Source organism: Motacilla alba, chromosome 17, assembly GCF_015832195.1.
Source record: "Motacilla alba alba isolate MOTALB_02 chromosome 17, Motacilla_alba_V1.0_pri, whole genome shotgun sequence".
NCBI classification, from domain to species: domain Eukaryota; kingdom Metazoa; phylum Chordata; class Aves; order Passeriformes; family Motacillidae; genus Motacilla; species Motacilla alba.
Window position 1 is genome coordinate 9,728,775 of NC_052032.1, and position 22,158 is coordinate 9,750,932.

At 44.7% G+C, this 22,158-nt stretch overlaps 2 protein-coding genes across 3 annotated transcripts in view; both read left to right on the forward strand.

The window, feature by feature from the left end:
* The window catches only part of RABGAP1 (RAB GTPase activating protein 1), a 60,698-nt gene that overhangs the window by 9,681 nt on the left and 28,859 nt on the right, over positions 1-22,158 (forward strand). For both annotated transcript variants that reach the window (XM_038156691.1, XM_038156692.1), the window contains exons 3-13: positions 1,067-1,298; positions 1,713-1,917; positions 2,500-2,674; positions 2,947-3,104; positions 3,493-3,603; positions 4,240-4,306; positions 4,553-4,655; positions 5,832-6,001; positions 8,582-8,756; positions 9,429-9,522; positions 12,230-12,380. In XM_038156691.1, the coding sequence (XP_038012619.1) occupies positions 1,067-1,298; positions 1,713-1,917; positions 2,500-2,674; positions 2,947-3,104; positions 3,493-3,603; positions 4,240-4,306; positions 4,553-4,655; positions 5,832-6,001; positions 8,582-8,756; positions 9,429-9,522; positions 12,230-12,380 (1,641 nt within the window). The remainder of the gene's footprint in view (positions 1-1,066; positions 1,299-1,712; positions 1,918-2,499; positions 2,675-2,946; positions 3,105-3,492; positions 3,604-4,239; positions 4,307-4,552; positions 4,656-5,831; positions 6,002-8,581; positions 8,757-9,428; positions 9,523-12,229; positions 12,381-22,158) is intronic.
* Positions 12,387-22,014, forward strand: GPR21 (G protein-coupled receptor 21). The gene is made up of 2 exons (XM_038156695.1): positions 12,387-18,810; positions 19,169-22,014. The coding sequence occupies exon 2, from the start codon at positions 19,535-19,537 to the stop codon at positions 20,579-20,581; it is 1,047 nt and encodes a 348-aa protein (XP_038012623.1). The 5' UTR covers positions 12,387-18,810; positions 19,169-19,534; the 3' UTR covers positions 20,582-22,014.

Sequence of the window (22,158 nt, forward strand, 5' to 3'; positions counted from 1 at the left end):
TGTGCCCTGTTCCTGTGATGTGGGGAATCCAAACGGATGTGTAAGAAACTTTGGTTGACATGAAGTTAACCTTGGTGTGTGTTTTAGGCCTCGTTGTGCAGGCAGTTGGTTTGTTGCACCTGATTTTTGGGGCTATGAGAACAGCAGGGCTCCTCTAGCCCAGAAGTGGGGTTACTGTGCTTTTTAAAATTCTTTTTGAGAGTAGTCTGGGCTGAGAAGGAAAGCTTTCTTGGAGAAATTAGTTAAAAAAGGCAATGATTTTTCTGATGTTGTTTTGAGTGAGAGCACGTGTGGCTGTAAGTAGTGTAGATAGTGCTCCTAGGCGTAGGCGTAGGGTGAGGGCAGTTTGGTGGCTGTAAAATAGGGGGTGGGTTTGGATGAGGAGGAAGATTCTGGCTACTACTATTGTAGTATGGAATGGGATGGAGTAGGGCAGGTACAGGGCTTGGTCCTTCTGTGGTGGCTGGGAGTCATGGATGGAGGCTGAATTGGGTGTCTGAAATAAGGCTGAGTAGGGGAAGGGGAGGAGTTTGGGATGGGGAGGAGAGCTGTTGGATTTCTCAGGTGTTTATGGTGGAGGCCAGTCCTGCTGTGCAGAGGATGAGGCCAATGTCACCAGCTCGGTTGTAGAGTAGGGCTCGGAGGGCAGCAGTGTTGGCTTCTGCTCGTCCATGTCATCAGCTGATTAGTAGGAAAGATACAATTCCCACTCCTTGTCAGCCAATAAATAAGACAAATAGGTTGATAGTGATAATTAAGGTAAGTATTGCAATTAGGAAGAATAGTAGGTAAGTGAAGAGTTTTATGATGTAGGGATCTGAGGCTATGTATCATGTTACAAATTGTAGGATAGATCATGATACGAATAGTGTGATATAATATATCCATGCTGGTGAGCACTTGCACCCTGCAGTTTGTGTTTATGCTTGTAACTGGGTTAAATTTGTTGCCTGCTGCTTTGACTGGTAAATAAAAAGCAATATGAATGACCCTGTGCCTGAGGGGTGTTTTCTGTTGTTTGAACAGTCTTTTCTTCTTTTTTGTGTCCCAACTCTGTGGCTCTCAGATTGTGGGGAATGGAAGTGAACAGCAGCTGCAGCGGGAGCTGGAAGACGTGCTGATGGATCCACCCATGGAGGATCAGTCCAGTGAGCGGGACCTTGGAGAAGTCAGAACTGATGGAGATGGGGAAGAACCTGTTGTCCTTGAGGCGTCAGCATCCTCTACCATTAACCCAGTGTCGGTGGCAGGACTCCAGAAACCAGAAATGAGCTTGCCAGTGAAACCATCCCAAGGAGGTTAGGAAAAAAAGGGGAGGAATGCCTGGTAATATCTTTTTAACTTGGTTTTTGTGGGGAAGGAAGAGAATTTAGGTACCCACGTGGCCACTAGCCTTTCCCCTTGTCTCACATTATAATCACTTAGTGCAGTAAATTCCGGGTTATGTATGTGATGCAAGAGTTAATATCTGCTGAACTGTCCTGTATTCTGAAAACCCTGCTATACCAGCCCTGGGATGTGTGCATAAATATTGAGCTTGCTTGCCTGGCTGTATAAAATATAAGTACAGGGCTTTCCTGTAGCGTTTTGACCTGGCCTGACTTTTCTGTCCTTAGCCTCTCTTGTCTCTGTTCAGTGGGCAGTCAGTGTCTGACCCTTCCCTTGGGGGTGCCTTGCCTGGTTTCTCACGTTCCCCCTGTGTGCTGCCCTAGACTGTGAGGATCTGAGCCCCTTCACGCCCGTGACAGACGAGGACAGCGTGGTGTTCAGCAAGCTGACCTACCTGGGCTGTGCCTCGGTGAACGCCCCGCGCAGCGAGGTGGAGGCCCTGCGCATGATGTCCATCCTGCGTGGCCAGTGCCAGATCTCCCTGGACGTCACCCTGTCGGTGCCCAACGTCTCTGAGGGGACCGTGAGGTACGGGGCTCGCTGCTCTGGGGCTGTGCCTTCATCCTAGCTCCTTTGGAAAGCAAACAAGCTGGTGGTTTACCTGGCAGGAGACTTGAACAACTTGGATTTTCTTTAGTGGGAGAAGTGGGTTTTACAGACAGCTGTGAGAAGGGATCCTTTGGATGTGTTTACCAAACACTCTCCCAAAAGGTACTGTGATGATCCAAGCTATCACCAAAGCCATAGTGGGATTGGTTATTGATGAGCACTTTGGAAATAGCCTGGAAAGTATGTCTGATACACAAGGCCAAACAGAGGTGGGTCTGTCCACTGCCAAATATTAATGTAACTTTCTGAAGACTAATCCCTGAAAACCATGGGGAAATTATTGGTGGAAACATTTATGGCATTGTATTTTTTTGTGCTGTTCAATTTAAACATCATTATTGTGGTCATGCTTTGCAGTAAATGAGAGTCAGGAGCTAGTTTTTGTGGTGTACTTTCTCTAGGAGGTATAAAATTATTAAAGCTTGCAAGTTATGTCTGGCTGAAATAATTCTTCTAAAGGTGAAAGCTCGTTTTTTTTCCCCCCCCTCTCTATTTTAACAGACTTTTAGATCCTCAGACAAACACAGAAATAGCAAATTATCCAATCTATAAAATCCTTTTCTGTGTACGAGGGCACGATGGGACCCCTGAAAGTGATTGCTTTGCTTTCACTGAAAGCCACTACAATGCAGAACTCTTCAGGATTCATGTCTTCCGATGTGAAATCCAAGAGGCTGTAAGTGCAAGCTTTTTGTCAAATGCTAATTATGTACATGTAAATGGTATTACTGAAATTTAAGTGAAGTTTACAGGCACTTCAGAAGTAATGCAATTCATCCATCAACGAACCTTAGTTATGGGATAAGAATGCACAGTTAACAGTTTATCCTTAGAAGCGCAGAAAAACAGTTAATTAGATGCTAAAACTGAATTATTTTCATTCAATTTGTGGTGAATTAGTGAAAATGCAGGTCGGTTTCAGCTGATGTTTGTGCACTCTGGCTGCAGGTGAGCCGAATCCTGTACAGCTTTGCCACTGCCTTCCGGCGCTCTGCCAAGCAGACCCCGCTGTCAGCCACTGCCACCCCCCAGACTCCAGACAGCGACATCTTCACCTTCTCCGTGTCTCTGGAAATCAAAGAAGATGATGGGAAGGGTTATTTCAGGTAGAGATTCTTCTTCTGTGCAGTATATGGTTCTGTTGGAAAGTGAGTGAATAGGGAGTGTGAGGCTGAGGTGGTCCCTAAATTCCCTTTTTGAGAGTTTCATATTCTAGTTTAAATGAATCCCAGGCATAAATATTTTTGGGAAATAATACGCCATAACCCTCTGGACTAGGTATTGAACTGAACATTGGTGCTATCTGCAATGTGCTTTTTCTGTTTTGGTTTTTTTAATTGCCATTCCTTTCATGTTACTAATCACAGCATGCAAGAAAGAAAGATTTGGAGTGCTTTGGTGTAAGGAGCTGCACCAGTGTCTGATGCTGGGTTTGGTATATGGAAGGAACACAGATAAATTGAGAATTCTTTTTTCTTTCCTGGTGAATAACAGTGCAGTTCCCAAAGACAAGGACAGGCAATGCTTCAAACTCCGCCAAGGAATTGATAAGAAGATTGTGATTTATGTGCAGCAGACAACGAATAAAGAACTTGCTATTGAAAGGTAATGTCATCAACTTTTAAAAGATTCTTCATCTGTTTAATGTTAATATTTTGTCTCTGAAGGAGCAGGTTAGTAATTATTCTGTGGATGCTGCATTTGTGTGACTTAGTGCCACACTTCTCTTGAGGATGAAGTGGGATTTACCTGTGTGGGCCAAAAGTCCTTGTGAAAAGCCAAAATGAAATCAGAAAAGGTATTTCATCTGATCCTTGTCTCTACTGAAGGGTAAATTCTATGCAAATATGTCTGAAAAACCCAAAAAAAGCCACCAAAGGAAGAACAGAAGACTGCAGGCCAAGTGTTATTGTGGTGTAAGGAACCCTTGTCAGCAGTGACTTTATTAGACTGTTCTTTAGAATGAAGGTAATGGAACAATTTCCAGGCTGCTGTAAACAGGGTAAAACCATATTGTAAATATGATTCTGAAATCTTACTCGACGTTTTTGATGTTGGCTTGACATTGTTTTGCTGGACATGCCTAATGCTGCTTTCAAATGTCAAGGTTTGTTGATGTTTGTCAGTGGATTCATGGGCTGTTTGTGATGTATGACAGCAAATACTTAGATAAGAAATGTTAATGGCTTGTTTATGAGCATGTCTAAGTTTTGCAGTTACTTTTTTTGCCTGGCTTTGCAGATGTTTTGGCCTTCTCCTTAGCCGTGGGAAAGACGTTCGGAGTGGCGACATGCACCTTTTGGATTTGGTAAGGATCTTCCTTAACTAAAGTCAGTTAGAATTTGGGTTATGATTGTGCACGATGCCAGGATGGGCAGAGAGCACTTCTGCAGTTGTTGATGGGAATGGATGGTGTGGATTCCACTGCTGAGGGCGAGGCCCTGGGCAGCTGAGTTGAATCCCTGCCTCTGCTGTGCAGTAGCTCTTTCACAGGGCTGGTGCTACATAGAAACTTCTTTAATTAAAAAAAAACATAAACTTACCTTGTTTCCAGGAGTCCATGGGTAAAAGTTCTGATGGGAAATCATACGTGATCACTGGGAGCTGGAATCAAAAGTCTCCACACTTCCAGTTTGTAAATGAAGAAACACCAAAAGGTATGAGTGTTGCCAGGTGTTATCCCTAGGCACCATAGTGGGCATTGGATCAATTATCTTTTCAGAAGAATCCCACAAAAGACTTTCACAGGATGGAATATATTCTCAGAAAGTAGAGTGCTAAATGCCACATGAAATTAAAAAAAAAAGACAAATAAAAGCAAACTATGTTCAGTAATGTGTTGCAGGAGCTGTGTCCTTGTAGGAGGCTCTGCAGGTGTGGGGCAGGATGCAGGTGCTCTGTGCACCACTGGAGCTTTTCAAGAATCCCACTGGGAATTTCACTAAATGACTTTTGCAGGCACTTGCTTTGCTCAGGGTCTTGTGGTCAGTTCAATTTTTTCCAAACCCAAGTTTGTAATTAAACAGAAGGATTCCCACACTTGTGAAAATGGAAGCAAACCACTCCGAGTGTCATCCAGAAACAGCTGATGTTGCATTGCTCTCTCGAGTCCTGAAAGAGACTGTCATTACTTCTTTTAAGATGTCAGCTGAATTCTCATCTTTTCAGTCTCTTGTCACTGTTGTGTGCCAGAGGTTGGGAAGTTAATGGGAATTGACTGGGCAAAGTCATGCAAGTCAGCTGCTGGGCACAGTCTGGTGCTGGGGTGGATGCCATCCTGCCTGAAGGACACAATTATCCATTCCCTGCCACAGAGGTCTCACAGGTCACTGAGCCCTGTTGCCTCCTGTTGGAGCATCAGAGTGTCTAGTCAATTTTTGGAATGTCACAGCTGAGATGGTCTGAAATGCCTTTAATATCATGCTATTAAACACTTAAGTAACTTCTAAAACCAAAAAAGAATTGAAGTGTAATTAGGCTGGATGGCAGGAGGTCTGCACTGTGCAGTTAAGTGCACAGATCCTCTATAATGTTTAATGAAGGTTTTGATACAATTTCAGTGGGATTTGAAAAAGCAGAATTTTTATTCTCTTTAACAAGATCATTTTCTTGGCTTGAAGGCTGCAGTTTCCTTTCTCTCTGGTGAATAGTGCACGGTGATCCAATTTCCCTATTCTGAAGCTTGTAGGGTTTTGAGATGTTAAATTAGGGGGAAAATCGATTCTGAAAAGGAAAGTTTCCTTTGTTCTTCCATGTTACTGGGAAAGGGGTTATGGAATATTTTATTTGAAATGTTTCTTTTCACATTGTGGCTTCATTTTTTCTCTCTCTAGACAAAGTGTTGTTCATGACCACTGCTGTGGATTTGGTCATCACTGAGGTGCAGGAGCCTGTTCGATTCATTCTGGAGACTAAAGTCAGAGTTTGCTCACCTAATGAGAGGCTGTTCTGGCCCTTCAGCAAACGGAGCTCAACTGAAAATTTTTTCTTAAAATTGAAACAGGTAACGTGTTAAAAAATAAAGAAATAAAATTGACAATTAATAGGCTGTTTCTCCCTATGATTGCTGAAACTTTTACTAATATAATGTTCATAATGCAGCATTTTCCTCTTGATTCAGAGGTAAAATAAATGCACTTCACTTTGAGGAAAGCTGCCCTTTATTGTGCTGATTGTTGCTGGCTATCTGCAGTTCCCATAAAGGGCCTGAAATGGCTTTTTTGATAGCTTTGATGAGTCTGCGAAGTTACAGAGAGGCTTTTGGATTTTCCAGCCAAACCACAGCAAGAAAAGGAAGGGAGAATTTATCTGCAAACTGGGGCTGTGCTGAGACTTGCTGCCATAAGGGTATAGAGAAATAATTGTGTAAAATTAAGGGTTAAGAGAAAAAAAAAGTCCTTACTGTAATCCTGGTGACATGGTATCTGATAGATCACTAAATTTATTTTATCATGCAAAACTGAACATTTCTTTTGAAGTGGTTTTAGATGAGCAAACATCCATATGAAATTCCAAAGGAAATTATTTTTTGTCAACGTCTATTTTCCCCTTCTGCATGGTTGGAAACAGAGATTTCACACATACCCCAAGTTTGCCCCGGGGAAAAAAAAAAATCCAAGCAACCACCAAAAATTCCTAGAACTTGTTAAAAAAATTTACTGTTTTTTTCCAACTTATTTTTTACCCATCTCCTAAAAATGGAAGCATTATTTCTGTCCAGGATATTCCTAATAACAGTACGAGGCAATAACTTAGTCTCAAAATAAGGCTGGTAAGTTGAAGGTCCAAGTCACCGAAGAGATCATGTACTTGAAATAGCTGCTATTCTTCTGCTCTAGAAACTATTGTTCTGAAATGAAAGTCCTGTTTAAAGAACTGGAAATGTATAAAAGCAAATAACAATGTGGATGTACGTGCTCTCTCGAGGCCTAGCAATTCTGGGTGCAGCCCAAAAAGAAAGCAGTGTTGGAGTCCTAATTTCTTGATAAGTGTTCTTATTTAAAGAGGTTTTGAGTTAAGCAAGAGGCTTTTCTTCATTCTTTTTACACTTGCCTTTAAGTGCTAACAAAGAATGGCATCTGGGTAGTAACAAAGATGAAGTTCACCAAGGATTCTTTTTATATGTAAAGAAAAACCCCTTTCCTTCAAAGTTTAAGGTGGAAAAATACTTCATGGATGAGCTCAGCCTTTTTATTTAGAATATTTTTGAGGTGGAGCATGTAGAGGCTGTTGGGCTATAAATATTCTACAGCCTCCAAAAGGTGCCTTTTCTGTTTGGCAGTTTAAAGGAAGCTTATCTTGCTGAGCTAATTCTGGATCTTTTGTCTTACCAAATTCACAGACATTGTGACTTATCTTGGCCAATTCTTTTTTTCCACAGACGCTGTCAGGTTATCCAACTTCCAGTGTTTACTAATGGGAGATTATCAAAACTCGTAGTGGAAGCAACAAATATAGAATGTAGTGCCTGATAAGCCTGGAAGGGAAACCTGTTTCTGTGGAGTCATGATTAGCCTATTAAAAGTACAGCTGTGCAGAATTGGCTTATCTTACTTTGGCAGTGTTTCTTTATTCGGAAATGGTGAAAGCAGAGGGATTTTATTTGCTCCGATTGCATTTAGTGATTTAGTCATTTTTAGTTTTGATGTATTTCTCTTCATTTTTAATGCTCCAAAGAATAAAATTGAGCGCTGGGAGCTTAGTGTGGAGTATAATTATAAATCTTATTTCCCTCTTTTCTTCACCTTCTCTTTTCTGCTCTCTATTTTTATTCATTTAGGAAAAAAAATTCTAAGTCCTTAGTCCTAATGTATTAAAATTTTAGAACTGCTTCACAAAGAAAAATCCTTCTTTAAAGGAAAGGAAGGTAACAAAGCATTGAAAATTATGGAGAAACAGGGTCACAGAGTAGGCTTTGGGACTCAGCGATTTGTGTTCCTGCAGCAATGTGTACACAGAGTTGGAAGCTTTGCTAAAAACCATTGCCGTGGGAAAATGATGGAGTCCCAGGCTGGTTTGGTTTGGAGGGGACCTTAAAGCTCATCTCATCTTGTTCAAATAAATATGAACAAATTTTTAAGACTACTTTTGCCACCATCAGTATCCCCAGAAACCTTTTCTATTTCAGCTCATTTTATATCTCTTTGAAGAAGAATTTGACAGAATTTATAAATTTTTGCTTTCAATTTTCCACTACTGTTTAAATAAAGGCAAAGTTTCTGCATATTGAGGAACCTTCATCTCTTAGACCACAGATGCATTTATAACTTTAAAAATCAGTGCATTTGTGTCCAGTTCATTGATGGGTGGAAAGATGAGCACCCAGTGGATGGCAGATGCAAGTGACACTTCTGCCTGTGGCAGACACTTGGTGCCACTGGCTGCAGCACGCTGCCAGCACGTTTCAGGGAGCACTGACAGCCTGCCCCTTGCATTCAGTGTGTTCCAGCTATGAACATTCCTCTCTGTAGAATGGGATGGGAGTTGTTCCTCAGCTCTCCTGTTGTGGGAAGAGAAGGCAGAGCCTTAGGAAGTGATCTGGCATTTGTGTAGCTTCCTCAGTGAAATGATCCTTGTTTCCTAGATAAAGCAGAAGGACAGGAAGAACAACTCGGACACTCTGTATGAGGTGGTGTGCCTGGAAAGTGAGTCTGAGAGGGAGAGGAGGAAAACCACAGCCAGCCCTTCCCTCCGCCTGCCCCAGTCGGGCTCGCAGGGCTCCATGATCCCATCTCCTCCAGAGGATGATGAAGAGGAAGGTAAGAAGCTCCTGTGGACTTTGAGAAAAGGCACTTGGTGAATAATGTGGTTATAAAAGATGTAGGATCCTTTCCAGTCAGAATCTGCCTGATTGAGGGGTTCTTTCTTGCTGGAATACTGCAAGATTCCATAGCCAGTGTCCTGGCATTCCATAGCCACTGTCCTGGCGTTCCATAGCCAGTGTCCTGGCGTTCCTGGTCAGCCTCTCCCTCGTCTGGCACTTCAGTGTCCCTGCGTTTCTCAGCCCAGGCCTCCTGTGTGGTGTGTTTGGGACAACATGAAAAAGGGCTCCTAAAAACTGGGGGTCATCATCTGGGGGCTGGCTTCTGCCCCTCCCTGAGCAGCTGTGAACGGGTTTGAGAGCAGGAAGGAGAAGCTGCTGTTATTTGGAAGTGGCAGCAGGCAGTGTTTTAGTGGAGAGTCAGACATCTGGGAGAGATGAAACTGTACCAGGACCTGCCCAGCTTGGAACTTAATGCATTTTCAAGAACTTCTGCTTTTAAAAAATTCTTTTAAAGCAAACCACGACCACTTCTGAGTTTAGAAACATCTGGCCTTACATCTGGCATTACAAAGATGAAATGGAGATAACTTGGGTTTCTGCTGTTCCACTTTTCCTGCTGGCCTTGCATGTGGCCTTGGCTGAAGTGTCCCCTCTGTTCTCTTGGCAGACAATGATGAACCACTCTTAAGTGGTTCTGGAGATGTTTCCAAAGAGTGTGCAGAAAAAATTCTTGAAACGTGGGGAGAGCTGCTGTCCAAGTGGTAAGTGGCAAAATCACATTCTGAAAATTCTCATTCTGTTTGCTCCTTCTTGGAGTTTTTATTTCCAGAGGCCATTTGATATAAGATTAGTTTGGATTTAGTTCTCTGTCCATCCCCACAATTCTCTGGCTTGATGTTTTCTGATTTCTTTAGAGGGTGTTATAAATATTTTAATTTTTGAGTGCATGCTTAATGTATATAAATTCACTTATGCTGTATCTTTAGTTGGTACTGTCTTAAAATTCTATTTTTCTTCAGGTTCCTTGGGATTTTGTTAAAGGAAAACCTAAACTAAGTAGTGTAGAGAAAATGCAGCTCTTGCTTTGTCTGTTCTGCACAGATCACTTCCATTCCTCTTTGTAATTCTGACTGGGTTCACAGCCAATTTTTCCTGCAGCTGTCATATCTTAGTGACTGTAGCTTAAGAAATGGGAGATTTGGACTTGGATAGAGAAGATGTTTTTCCTCCCTTATCTAAAGGAAGGCTCCAGAGCCTGCCAAGAAGGAAGTACATGAGCTCTGCTGTTTTTCCCTGGAAAATGTCAGTGTACAAGAGGAGTGTTTCTTGACAGTACAATTGCTAATGCAACACAATCCTCCTTTGCTGAGGGATTTTTTTATTCATCTTGAGTAGCCCGAGCAGTTCCAAAGTGGTGCTGATTGTTGTAAAATTCAGGGGTTTTGTTAGGTTTTATTTTTTCCCCACAAAGGAGGGTGATGGGCAGCATGAGACTGAGCTCAGACAGGCTTCACTTTGGCTCTGGCTTTAATTGTGGCCTTTTGCCTCCTGAAGTCAGTGAGAGCAGGGCAAGGGCTCTGCAGCAAGTCAAAGGTTGAGTGGGGCATGGGATCTAAGGACAGCAGAGATTGGAGCCAGTCATGCAGCTTAGATGAGAAAAAGTATTGAAGTGACCACTTAGACAGGAATCTCTTTAAATTAACATTATAACTGTGGAGTATTTTCTGCAGGTATTGCTTATTTGCATGAGTAGTTTTCCTTCCTCTTTGGTTTTGCACTAAGTGGACACATTGTAAGAGGGGAAGGCTGTGGTAAAATGATACGTGATCCCTTTTCCCTCTCCTGGATTTGGAGAAACATCTTTCCCAGATGAGCTCTCTGCATCTGCTGCTGTGAGAAAGTTTCTTTCAACTTGAATTTTTTTTGTAATTCTTCCAAGGGCTCGGAGATAATTAAGCCACCTGACTCCCATTGGAAATGTTTTGGCAGCTCTAAGAGGATATGAAATGCTTCTGTGCTAATGCTGGCAACAGCTTTAATATGTGTTAAAGGGCTTTCCTTCTTAACTAAAAATGTGTATTTGGAAGCAATGATCCCCCAGCTTTTAACATAAGAGGATTGAAAACCATAAAAATCAGACTTCAGGTAGTTTCATGCTAGTTTTTTAGAATTGTGTAATTAGATTTGTATAGTAATTAAATATTTGGTATTTTGTGATAACAAAGAATATTTGGCTGATGTTTTATAACTGCTGAGTCACACAGTTTTCTCATTTCAAAAATAGTTGGGAAGAATCCAGTAGTGTGTAGCCTTTAGTCTACAGCCTTCATGACTGCATTCATTGGAGCTACTGTTGTGCTTCCTCTGATCTGAGATTAAGGCAAAGCAGTTTTATAGGCCTTTACAGAAACATTGAGTATTTTGTATATAGGAAATATTTTATAAATATACATATTATAAAAGCATAATAAATGCTCTATAAATATATGTCTATAAGTGTAACTATACACTGATATAAATGTAACTGCTGTATAAATATTATTTTTTTAGTTGATTTCTTTTAGAGGAAGCATTGTCAAGGAGGACATGATGGTCCCGGGTTCTATGCAATAAATACTGATTTAAATGTCTGCCTTGTTAGTCTCTAGATTATTGTGTCAGAACACTGTAGGATGGAGAAAGGCCATAGGGAGTCCCAGTCTGTGTAAAATTATTATCCACATATCTGTTAGACTGTTACAAACATTAATAAATGCCAGTTTATTAAGAACATAATGCAGTTGATGTGACACAAGTTCGTTTTTCTGCCTGGCTTTGTCTGTCAGTTCCTTGATCATTTTATCCAGAAGTTTGTTTTTAAGTAACTGCTGAAAAATAGTAATTTCTGTGATTTAAGACGTGTGTCTTTTGGAGATTTTTATATGTAAGCCACAAATGAGCTGTTCAGCTTAACGTGCTCCAAGTGCATAAATGAGATGTAGGTTTAGTTTTTACGACTGGCAGTGCTGTACTTTATGAGCTGTCAGTGGTCTCGCTGGAAGGAGCTGTTGGGCTGGGGCTGGCTGGTGCAGGGAGCCTGCTCGGGTGCAGGGCTGAGTTAGAGAACCACCAGAGGTGATCCTCAGAGCTCTGACTGCTCCTCTGGCCCTCCCTCCCTGGCAAGGTCACCTCCTGCTGGGAGGCTTCTGCAAACTCCTCATTTTGGGGCGGTTTGAACTTGGACTTTACACGCTGTGACCTCTGTCCTGTAGCATTTAATGGAGTGTTTTGGTTTGCTGAATGTTTTATATATATATAAATTTAATGGGAGTCCAAGAAGTAGTTTGGGAAGTAGTTCTCCAAACTGTATTTATTTTAAATGACTTGAATTTCACGGAGAGCTCTGGAGTGCCTGCAGTTGTGCCGTGTGTGGTGTCCCAGCTGGGTTCTGTGGGTGTTGGGGCAGTAACTGAGCCCTCCCCTCGGCAGGCACCTGAACCTGAGCGTGCGGCCCAAGACGCTGTCGGCGCTGGTGCGGAGCGGCGTCCCCGAGGCGCTGCGGGGCGAGGTGTGGCAGCTGCTGGCAGGCTGTCACAACAACGACCACCTCGTGGAGAAGTACAGGATCCTCATCACAAAGGTACCGTGGCTTTTTTCAGCTCTTTTTTCCCCCCCGTTTCTCAAAGAGTGGGAATAGAGCGGCTTGGAGCGCGCTCTTCCCTGAGCGTACCTGAATGTATCAACAGTGGCTGAGATTCAATCCTCCAGCAGAAACCCTACAGAGAGCTGCTGGTGGCGTTGCACTGCTTTCCTTTTATAGTCCTGTTTCACTCAGCCGAGTTCTGAGGTTGTAAAGAGTAAATATCCTATTAATTGCTTTCATAATGGACAGATTAATTTTCTTTGCTTGTTTGGCTTTTCTGAATGGAAGCTGAATTTTGTTGTGTTGTCTCAGTGTTTATGCTAAAAATCCAACACTAGTAGAAATTGCAGCCTTTTTTGGTAGAAAGAAAACAGAACAATGTGCATGTTTTTGCATTGGACAGCAGTTTTGTGACTTCTCATCTTGAATGCTGACTCCAGTAAGGTAGGAAAAGGATATAAGAATTGTATGTACGGACATCGCTCAGTGATTCTCAAAGTTCAAGTAACAAATGGGTCACGAAATGAAATGTCACCTTCTTATCCAGAAAACTGATGTGTTAATTTGGATTTGACCATTATCTGTATAGCTGCATTGGATTTTATTGCTTTCATCAAACATGCAAGTCTAGAAGGACTGTATTAGAAATTATTAATGATACAGCTTTAGTACAAATATTACAGAAATTAATTATTCACCAATTAAAAAGCAAAACAAGTGAATCAGCCTTTGTATCTCTATATTTTGGTGGCACAGATTCACAAGGAGCAATTAAAGACCTTAGTTTGAGGGCAGGAGGGCTTCTGAAATTAAACTCAGTTTCTGCTGGAGTCATGCAGGAAGGATCCTACATCATGTGAATGAATCATGTGAAATCAGCTAAAAATGTTCTGTATATGAAAATAAGTATTATCATATAATTGGTGAATATAGAAAAAACTTGATCCAAATTCCTCAATATGGTTTATGCATTGTAGAGCTGTAACATGGATTTTATGGTGAATAAATCATATAAGTAATGTGGAGGTTGAGTGCTCTGGCAAGGAGTGATCACAGCTATCCTGTTGTGTTATTTTAATTGCCTGGTGAGTAGTTGTCAGCCTCACTTGTTTCTCTGTTTCAGTGTTTTGGTATCAGAATGCACAAGATGATGTCTTTGTGGCACAGTTGGTGACACGTTCTGCTACTATCTTTGTCAGCTGGAAGGGGATAGTGTAACATTTCATTTTTAAACCTGTGAAACCTTTCCACTCGTTTTCATTTGGCTGAGACAAAGAAAGTAACCTGCATCTGGTGTTGGAAGCATCTCTGGAGTCCAAGTGTAAGGGAGAGTAGGCTGGCTCTGCGCTGTGTTCTGCTGAAAAGCACTGCCTATGCCTGCACTGGTCATTCAGCACAGAAACTAATTAAGGAATTAGAGAGAATGGGTCCTGAGTGAGTGTTTTCAGGCCCTGCTGCAGTCTCATGAGGTCTGTGGTATATCAGCAGCACGCTGCCACAGCCAGCTCAAGCAAATGAAAATTCTGTTGACCTCCCCAGTGTGGAGGTGCCATATTAGCCCAGTGCCATGGCTGTTTGTTGTGACTTAAACATGGAATCAGGCCGGGCCTGTTCCTGTAGAAGGGACAGAGCTGGTGTTTCAGCAGAGAGACGTGGGCTTGGTTCACGGGGGAATTGGGACTTCTTCATTCTGCAGGCAGTGCAAGAAGTGCAAGGTTTCAAACAGGGTTATCTTTCCGTGCCTCTGTGGAGGTACTGGAGAGGAGAACAGGGAAAAAGGCAAGGATTGTCTGGGAGGCTGAGGAGAGCATGAAATTAAGGCCCAGCAATACAACGTTTGCAGACCCCTTGCGTGTAGTCTATGCCAAGAGTATAATAAAGCTGGGCTGCACTTTGGCCTTAAATTTTTTTTTCATGCTTTTCTTAGGCATGAAATGTGATAATTTTGGAGTTCTAATGTGACTAATTCTTACTGCTCTTAAAATAGCAGCTCAGTTACAGTCAGTATGCAGCAATGTATAGGAATAAATGTTCCTGGGAAAAAAATTGCTAATTATATGAAGACAAGGGTCCATTATGTTACATTGCTTTCCCATCTTTGTAATGCTTTGCCATGTTTTGCATGTCACTAATGCCAATTCTTCTCTGGCAAGCCTGCAGTTCTTTGCATTACCATGCCTTGAAGGGGGTTTATGTGAGAATAACTGCTGTGGTGTAGTGCAGGAGCACAAGGAGTCCATGTGAAACCTGTGCCCTGGAATGTGAGCAGGAGATGCAGGAAACCTGTGCTCATACTGCAGTGCCTCTTCTCTCTTCATGTTGCCCTCTGTTCCTGTAGCTGCATTTGGTTTCTGCCAGGCTTTTCCTGAGCCCATGCAGCAGCACAGTCCCAAATTAATAAGGATCTGTGTTGACAGCTGCTTCATAACCTTCTGGCCTGTTCAGGGGTGTTTTCCCCTCGTGCACAGGGTGTCGGATGCAGCACCCCAGTATTTCTTCTGGTGGCTGCTTTCCTGGGCAGGCTCGGGTAGTCTTTGGTTTTTTTCTTTCCTTTGCAAATTAATTGCTGAAAGAACAGTTTTTTGTTCACTGTTGAGTTGTGGCTACTGAAGGATTGAAAAGGAAATGTCTCCTGTTGACTTCTACCATTCAGGAGAGCTGTGTCTAGCTCTCTTCTTGAATATTTCTTTAAAATGGCATTGAAATCGTGTTTCAAGGTGTGCTCATTGTGTTCTAGTCATCATGACAGCATATATTAATTATTTGCTCTGGTTTTCTTTGCCACACACTGGCTGAGGTTTTGTTCTCTGTGCTTTTGTTATTGCGGGAAGGTTGAAGTTTCACCATCATGGTGCTTCCACAAATTACTTTTGAGAATTTGCACACCATCTGTGTGCAATAATAAAGCTTTTAGCAGCTCCAGATTGCCGTGCTGGTGGTTGGGGAGTGTGGATGAAAGCCAGCCCAGTGAATTAAGGTCATGTCCCTACTGGGGACAGAAAGCAAGCTCTAGGTAAAACGATCTAGACAATCCCTGGAAGAGGCATCTGGTCCTGGTAGTGCTTTGGCAATCACGGTTATGGCTGTTAATCTTCAGGCTTCCAGCCCCTGAAAGGGAGCAGAAGACACATAGGGACTCACTCCAGGTGTTAATGGGCACCTGCAGGAGCAATACTCATGTTCTGGACAGGCATAGGTGGATGGAAAGTGTTGAGTAGAAAACATGGAAAGCGAGCCAGACAGGCTAAAAAAGAGAAATAATTGTGACACAAAGCAAAGGAGACAACAGCCACAACAGACAAATTTTAGAAAGGATTAATGCAACTACTGAATCTGTCAGTGGAGAAGTTCTTCATAATATCAACATTAAAAACTTGACATTTACAATATTGAGGAGAAAATAAAAAGCTTTTGGATATAGGTCTGTGTGGGAGGAAGTAATGTTGGAAGGAAAAAGCCATGAACTGTTGTACCAGATAAATACACTATATTAAGAAAATTACAACATGAGAGGGACATCTTGTGGCACAAATAAAATTAAAAGTAATAGTCCAGTGTCAGGAGGAGTACCCTGGAATGTTACTCTGGGGTCACCATTTCTGGGAGAAAACCCAGGCTTGGTAGATTAATTTGTTCCAGTCTTTCTTGTAGCAGGACTCCTGCTACCCACTTTCTCATCTTCCCACCTTTTTGTCTCCATGAGACGAGGATTATAGAACACAGACGTTCTACCAAATATACTTGTCTGTCTTGCTGCAAATGATGCTAGTTTTTAATGAAGAAATAGATTAAAATGTCACTACTGTTATTTGACTGAATGTGCTGTCATCGGCAGCATAAAATGTGACAGAACCTTAGCTGTGGGTGGCTAACACTTATTTTCTGCTTGTATCACAATCATATTTCCATATGTTCCTATAAATTAAAAAGAATGCTTTGAATTTTCAGGAGGACAGAGGTCCATGGCTGGGTACAGTCAACTGAAATGGAACCTACCATGCCTCTGTGCATCGCTCTGTATGATGACGCAGCCTTGTCAGTGTGCCTGAGCCTTGAGATTCCTTGTTTGATTAGTTTTGATCACATGGTGATAAAAGTTTAATTATCTTTTACAAGCAGCAGTTTTCCCAGGAGTTGTCATTGTAACTTTGAATAATTTCTGGAGTACTTTTCATTGCCTTAGACGAGGTGGTGCTGTATGGTGTGGAGTGGGAGAAGTCTGTACACCACAACAGTATTTCCAGTCTCACGGAGCTCAGCCACCTCAGCCACACATTTGGGTGTCTTTAGGAGAGGTTCTCGTGCTGGGCTGGTGGAGCACCCAGCCAGAGAGCTGGGGAGCAGACACTGTACCCCAGGTACCTTCCAGGTGCAGTTTGCTTCACCTCCCGGGCTGGCTGCAGGGGCAGGAGCAGGTGGAGCTGCTGCTGCTTTGGGTGTTTTAAGCAAGCAGGAGTGAGCTGGCAAGAGCACTGAGTGGAGTCATTGCTCTCAGCTTCGGAGAAACAATAGAATGTCAGTTAAAGGAAAAAACAGACGTGGCTCTTCTACAGGAATACCTCGGCTCTAAGGGCGTTAAGCTTTTCATAAAAACCTGAACACTGGGGAGTTTTTGATTTCATGGTGCGTTTTCTGTTTAAAATTTTCAGCAACCAGATGTGTTTTTGGTTGGGCTCAGTATTTCCATTGCTACCTTGTTTTTATGTGTGTGACATAGGAAGTTCAGTGTATCAATGTACATTTTCTTGGGGCTGTTTATAATGTGTCCATTCGTGCCCAAGGATCCAGAGGTACTATTGGAATCAATCGGTATGTAAATCATTCTCTGCTTTGGAAAGATAGGAGATCATTTCTCCAGCAGTAATTCAATCAGAGCTTGTTTTTTGTAAATCTACAATACCCTGGCCTAAATTTAATTCAAAGTTTATGTTTCCTAGCTACAGTTCTAGTACTTCAGTTGCCATGAGTAGAAACACTATAAATGAAAAAAAAAGGCTGGACAATAGTAAAGAGATCTTTTTAGGGTTAAAGATAGGGCAGAACCCCTAAGTTTTTGTTTTCAGGCATTTGTATGAGACTAACGAAAAATCTGCCAAGTCATGCTGTTGTCCAGCACAGATTTTTGGCCAACACAACGGTTGGCCATAAAATGCTTTTTGTACTTACTGGTCAGCTGAAAACCTGAGAGTTGCAGCTCAGTTGCTTTGACATCTATTCCTTTGGCCACAATTAATTTCCCGTTTGGTATTCCGCAGAATGACCAACGTTTAGCTTAGGTGAACCAAAACCTTTGGGTTTGTTGGTATTGGTTGAATTCAGAGTGTGGACTTAAGCTTGTAAGGATGCCAGCTGCACACTTTGTTGCCTGACTAAACGATTTTGATTGTTGAAGAACTTCAGATTTTTACTGGTTTGATCCATTCAAATAGAAATTCCTGTGGCGAGGGCTTGCCCTAAGCAGTGGCAGTGGAGCAGTCTGGTGTCACGGTCAGAGAATGAGCTCCCACATACCTGGGAACATGTTTTCCAGCCTGTCAGTTGAAGCTCTTGACAAACAATAAACTAGAGCTGTGCCTTGCTATGCCTCTCTGCCTTCAAAGAGGTTTTTCTGGTTAAATAGTGGGATGGTATTAACTTAGGGTGTGAATACAAGTTTAAGTGTTGTGCTATGAATCTCTCTGTGTTAGCTGGCTGGAATGTCGCTGGGTTTTCTGCCTGGGTGTCTGATGTGAGGGACAACGGTGCCCGTGCTTTCTGTGTGTGTGTCTCTGTGTATGGAGGGAGGTGCCTGCCTACCTGGAGCAGCATCTGGATTAATGGTGGGACATCGTTCTCAGCTTTGCCCTTGGTTTCAGGTGTCTCCTTTGAGCAACACAGAGCACACCTAGGAAAGGCACGTTTATTCCAGAATAGGTATTTCGCCAAACGGGCTGGGATGGAAAAGCCTTTAAGTGACGACGAACCGCGTGAATTCAGGGCGGTGATGGACGGTTGGCGCTCGCCGTGCGGGGTGCGGGAGGAGGAGCGGGCTGCGCGCTGGGTGTGTGTCCCTGCGGCACCGGCGGCGCGGGGACGGCAGGGCCGGGACCCGCGTGCGCTGCCGGGGGCGGCGGGGTCGCGCCGGGTGAGGCTCCCACCGCCACCGGCCGCGCGTGGATCCGCCTCGCCGAGCGCCCCCGGAGCGCCGACCCGCCTCGCCGGGGCTGCGGCCGGCGCTGCCCGGCTCCCTGCGCGCCGGGGCGGGCGGATGGGGGCCGGGGCTGCGGCCCCGCTCCCCGCCGGGTCCCCGCCGCGCCGCGCCCTCCCCCGCGCTCCCGCCGCCTCCCTCCCCTTCCTCCCGCCTCCCCGCCCCCGGCTCCGCATCGCCGCGGCCGGAGCGCACGCCGCCCGCCCGAGGATGCTCCGCGCTTTTGTTCCCCCGCCGCAGGTAGGGCCGGGGCGGCGGGGCCGGGCCGGGCGAGGGGCGGCGGGGCGGCGGCGGGGCCGGGGCGGCGGCGGCGGCGGGGCCGGGAGAGGCGGCGAACAAAAGCGCCGTGCAAGATGGAGCCAGCGGAGAAGGGCTGGACCCCCGCCCTCCCCGCCGCGCATCCCCTCGCCCGGCCGCCGGGGCTCCGGGGAGGCGGCATCGCCTCCCGCTGCCGCCGGCGGGGCGTGGGGAGGGAGCGGGGCCGGAGCCGGGGCCGACGGGGAGCGCCGAGCAGGGCGTGGGGAAGGAGGGGAGCGGCGGAGGTGGCAGCGCGGGGGAGAGGCGGTTCTGTAAAACACTTTCCCCTTCTCTCTGTCAGCCTTTGGGAGGACTCTCGTCCTGACTCGGTGGAGGTTCCTCTCCCTCTTCCCCCAGCCCCTCATCCCTCCTCGGCGCGGCAGCCCACCCAGGAGGGCATCGGTATCAGCCCTCTCCGGTGCGCCGGGGAAGTTGCTGACATGCCTGCCGCTGGGTCCCGGTGCGGCGGCAGCGGCGGGGAGCCGGATTTAAAGGGGAATTGTGCTGCAGACAATGCACAGCAGCAGCATCTGGAGCAGCCCTGGGGACCGGAGCTCCGGTTTTGACATTGCTGCACACACAGCACCAGCCGCAATGACAGCAGCTGCCTGGAGTGGCTGCAGGCAGCAGGCAGGAGCATGAAGTAGAGATCACTGCAGTGCTCAAGATGAACTCCTCTTTGGTTGGCAACCAGAGTGGCCGGCCCTTCTGTCTCCTGGCCATTAGCTATTTGGAGACCATCAATTTTTGCCTCCTGGAAGTGGTTATTATTGTGTTCCTTATGGTGCTGATTATTTCGGGCAACATTATTGTGATATTTGTCTTTCACTGTGCACCTCTGCTGAACCACCACACCACCAGCTACTTCATCCAGACTATGGCGTATGCTGACCTCCTGGTGGGCGTGAGCTGTCTGGTGCCTTCTTTGTCTCTGCTGCACTATCCTATTGTTTTAAGCGAGTCCTTGGTTTGCCAAATCTTTGGTTATGTGGTGTCAGTGCTGAAGAGCGTCTCCATGGCCTCCCTGGCCTGCATCAGCATTGACAGATACATTGCCATCACGAAGCCCCTGACCTACAACACGCTGGTTACCCCGTGGAGGCTGCGGATCTGCATATTGACCATTTGGCTCTACTCCTGCCTGGTCTTCTTACCCTCCTTTCACTGGGGAAAGCCTGGATATCACGGGGACGTGTTCCAGTGGTGCGCCAACTCCTGGAACACCGATCCCTATTTCACCCTCTTCATTGTGGTGATGCTCTACGCCCCGGCCGCTTTCATCGTCTGCTTCACCTACTTCAACATCTTCCGCATCTGCCAGCAGCACACCAAGGAGATCAACGAGCGGCGCGTGCGCTTCAGCTCGCAGGACGGGGAGGCCGGGGAGGCCCAGCCCTGCCCAGACAAGCGCTATGCCATGGTCCTCTTCCGCATCACCAGTGTCTTCTACATCCTGTGGCTGCCCTACATCATCTATTTCCTGCTGGAGAGCTCCAATGTCTACAGTAACCGCGTCGCCTCCTTCTTGACCACTTGGCTTGCCATTAGCAACAGTTTCTGCAACTGTGTCATTTACAGTCTCTCCAACAGTGTCTTTCAGAAGGGGCTGAAGCGTCTCTCGGGGGCCATCTGTGCCTCCTGTGCTAGACAGAGGGTAGCTAAGGACTCCTCTACCTCTAGGAGCAAAAGATCTTCCAATGGATGTCATGTCTAGGACGCCCGTCAGCTGGACTGGGAAGTGCAGGGACAATTGCGTAGATTGCAAAATAACTTAGATATGATTTTAAGATACCCAGATTTGCAAAAAGGTTTCTGAGAAATGCTGCTGACATAGAAGGATCAGGAGCACATTTCGTTGTGGTTTCACTTTAAAAAATGATTGCTGTGGAGGAGGCTGTGGAGTTTCACCTCCACATTCATTTTAAAGAATAAAGCTGTATCTTGACACTTACCTCTCCAGCTGGTGTGACTGAATGGAGTGGGTGTCTGAGAGCTTCAGCAAAATGTAGTCTTTCTTACAGCTTTACTGGGTTCTTTGGAGATTCGTGCTTCACATGTAAATGATAGATCTGAAGTGGAAATGTCACAGTCTATGGTATATTACAGGGATTTTTTTAATATATGCCAAAGTATATTGACACAATGTTCCAGCGTCAGAACAGAAGGGGCCAAACAATTTGTTTTTCAGTGCTACCTAGACAGGAGTTGCAGAACAGGAGTGAGCAATGTGAACATTTCAGTGTGAACTGTGGTAATGAGCCGTGAGTGCAGCGATGTTTCTGGGCAGTCATACTCCTAGGGCTGATCTGGCTTCCGTGCCCCGTTTCCCTGGTAGGATGCATGTTTGGATCTGAGTGCGGCATCTGCGTTTTCCTGTTTGTTGTGAAGTAAGAAGAAAAACTTGGATCAGACCAAATTTAGCGGTTAAATAAAATGTGTTTTGATAAGCTAAGAGAAAATACGTGTTGCTTTATGATACCAGAGTTGTGGCAGCCACTCAAGGATGATGCCAACATGTGAAAATTGTTCTCAAACCAGTGGAGAAATGCCACGGGTTTGTATGTGGAAATTTTCTCAAGAACAACTTTAAAAATAACATGTCCCCTTTTTTTTTTTTTAATCTAAATTCTTCTGATATTTTACATACTGGAACTTAAGGGGAAAGGAAAGAAAACAATTGTCTTCTAAACAGCTAAGGGAACTATGTTGTAAATTTAACTGTAGTATTTGAGTTATTCATAAGTGCACAGAGCTAAATCAGAGACATTTTTCTTTAGCCTTCATGGGATTAAAGATGGTTCAAATATAGCAGGAGCTAAATCCTGTTGGCAAAAGCATATCTAACTGGTCAGACAAAGGCAATATCTGAGGAACCAAATCTCATTGACCACAGCTTGTTCAAGCTAGCCTAGATTAAATGTTTTGAGTACTGTCGTGCTGTTAAGAAGGCAGAACTGCCCTCATATTGTTGAGTTTTTCCTGAAGAATATCCTTGTCTTTTTACTATGCCGTTTTGGAAATGAAAGTGAACCAAGTATTCCTGTAGTGGTGGATTGTAGTGTCACCCTGTCCCGGGTGCAGGGCTGTCCCTCTGTCCTGCTCTGAGAGGAGGTTGTGCCCCCGACCATCTGCCCTCCGTGCCCCTCCTTGTGCCCCTCCTTGTGCCCCTCCTTGTGCTTCCCGTCACTGCCTTGGGCTGCTGAGTGGGGAATTCCCTGAGCTCCTCTGGTACAGCTGGTGTGCTCTTAGTCACAGTGGGACTGAAAAAAAGATAGGGAAAATAATGTGGTA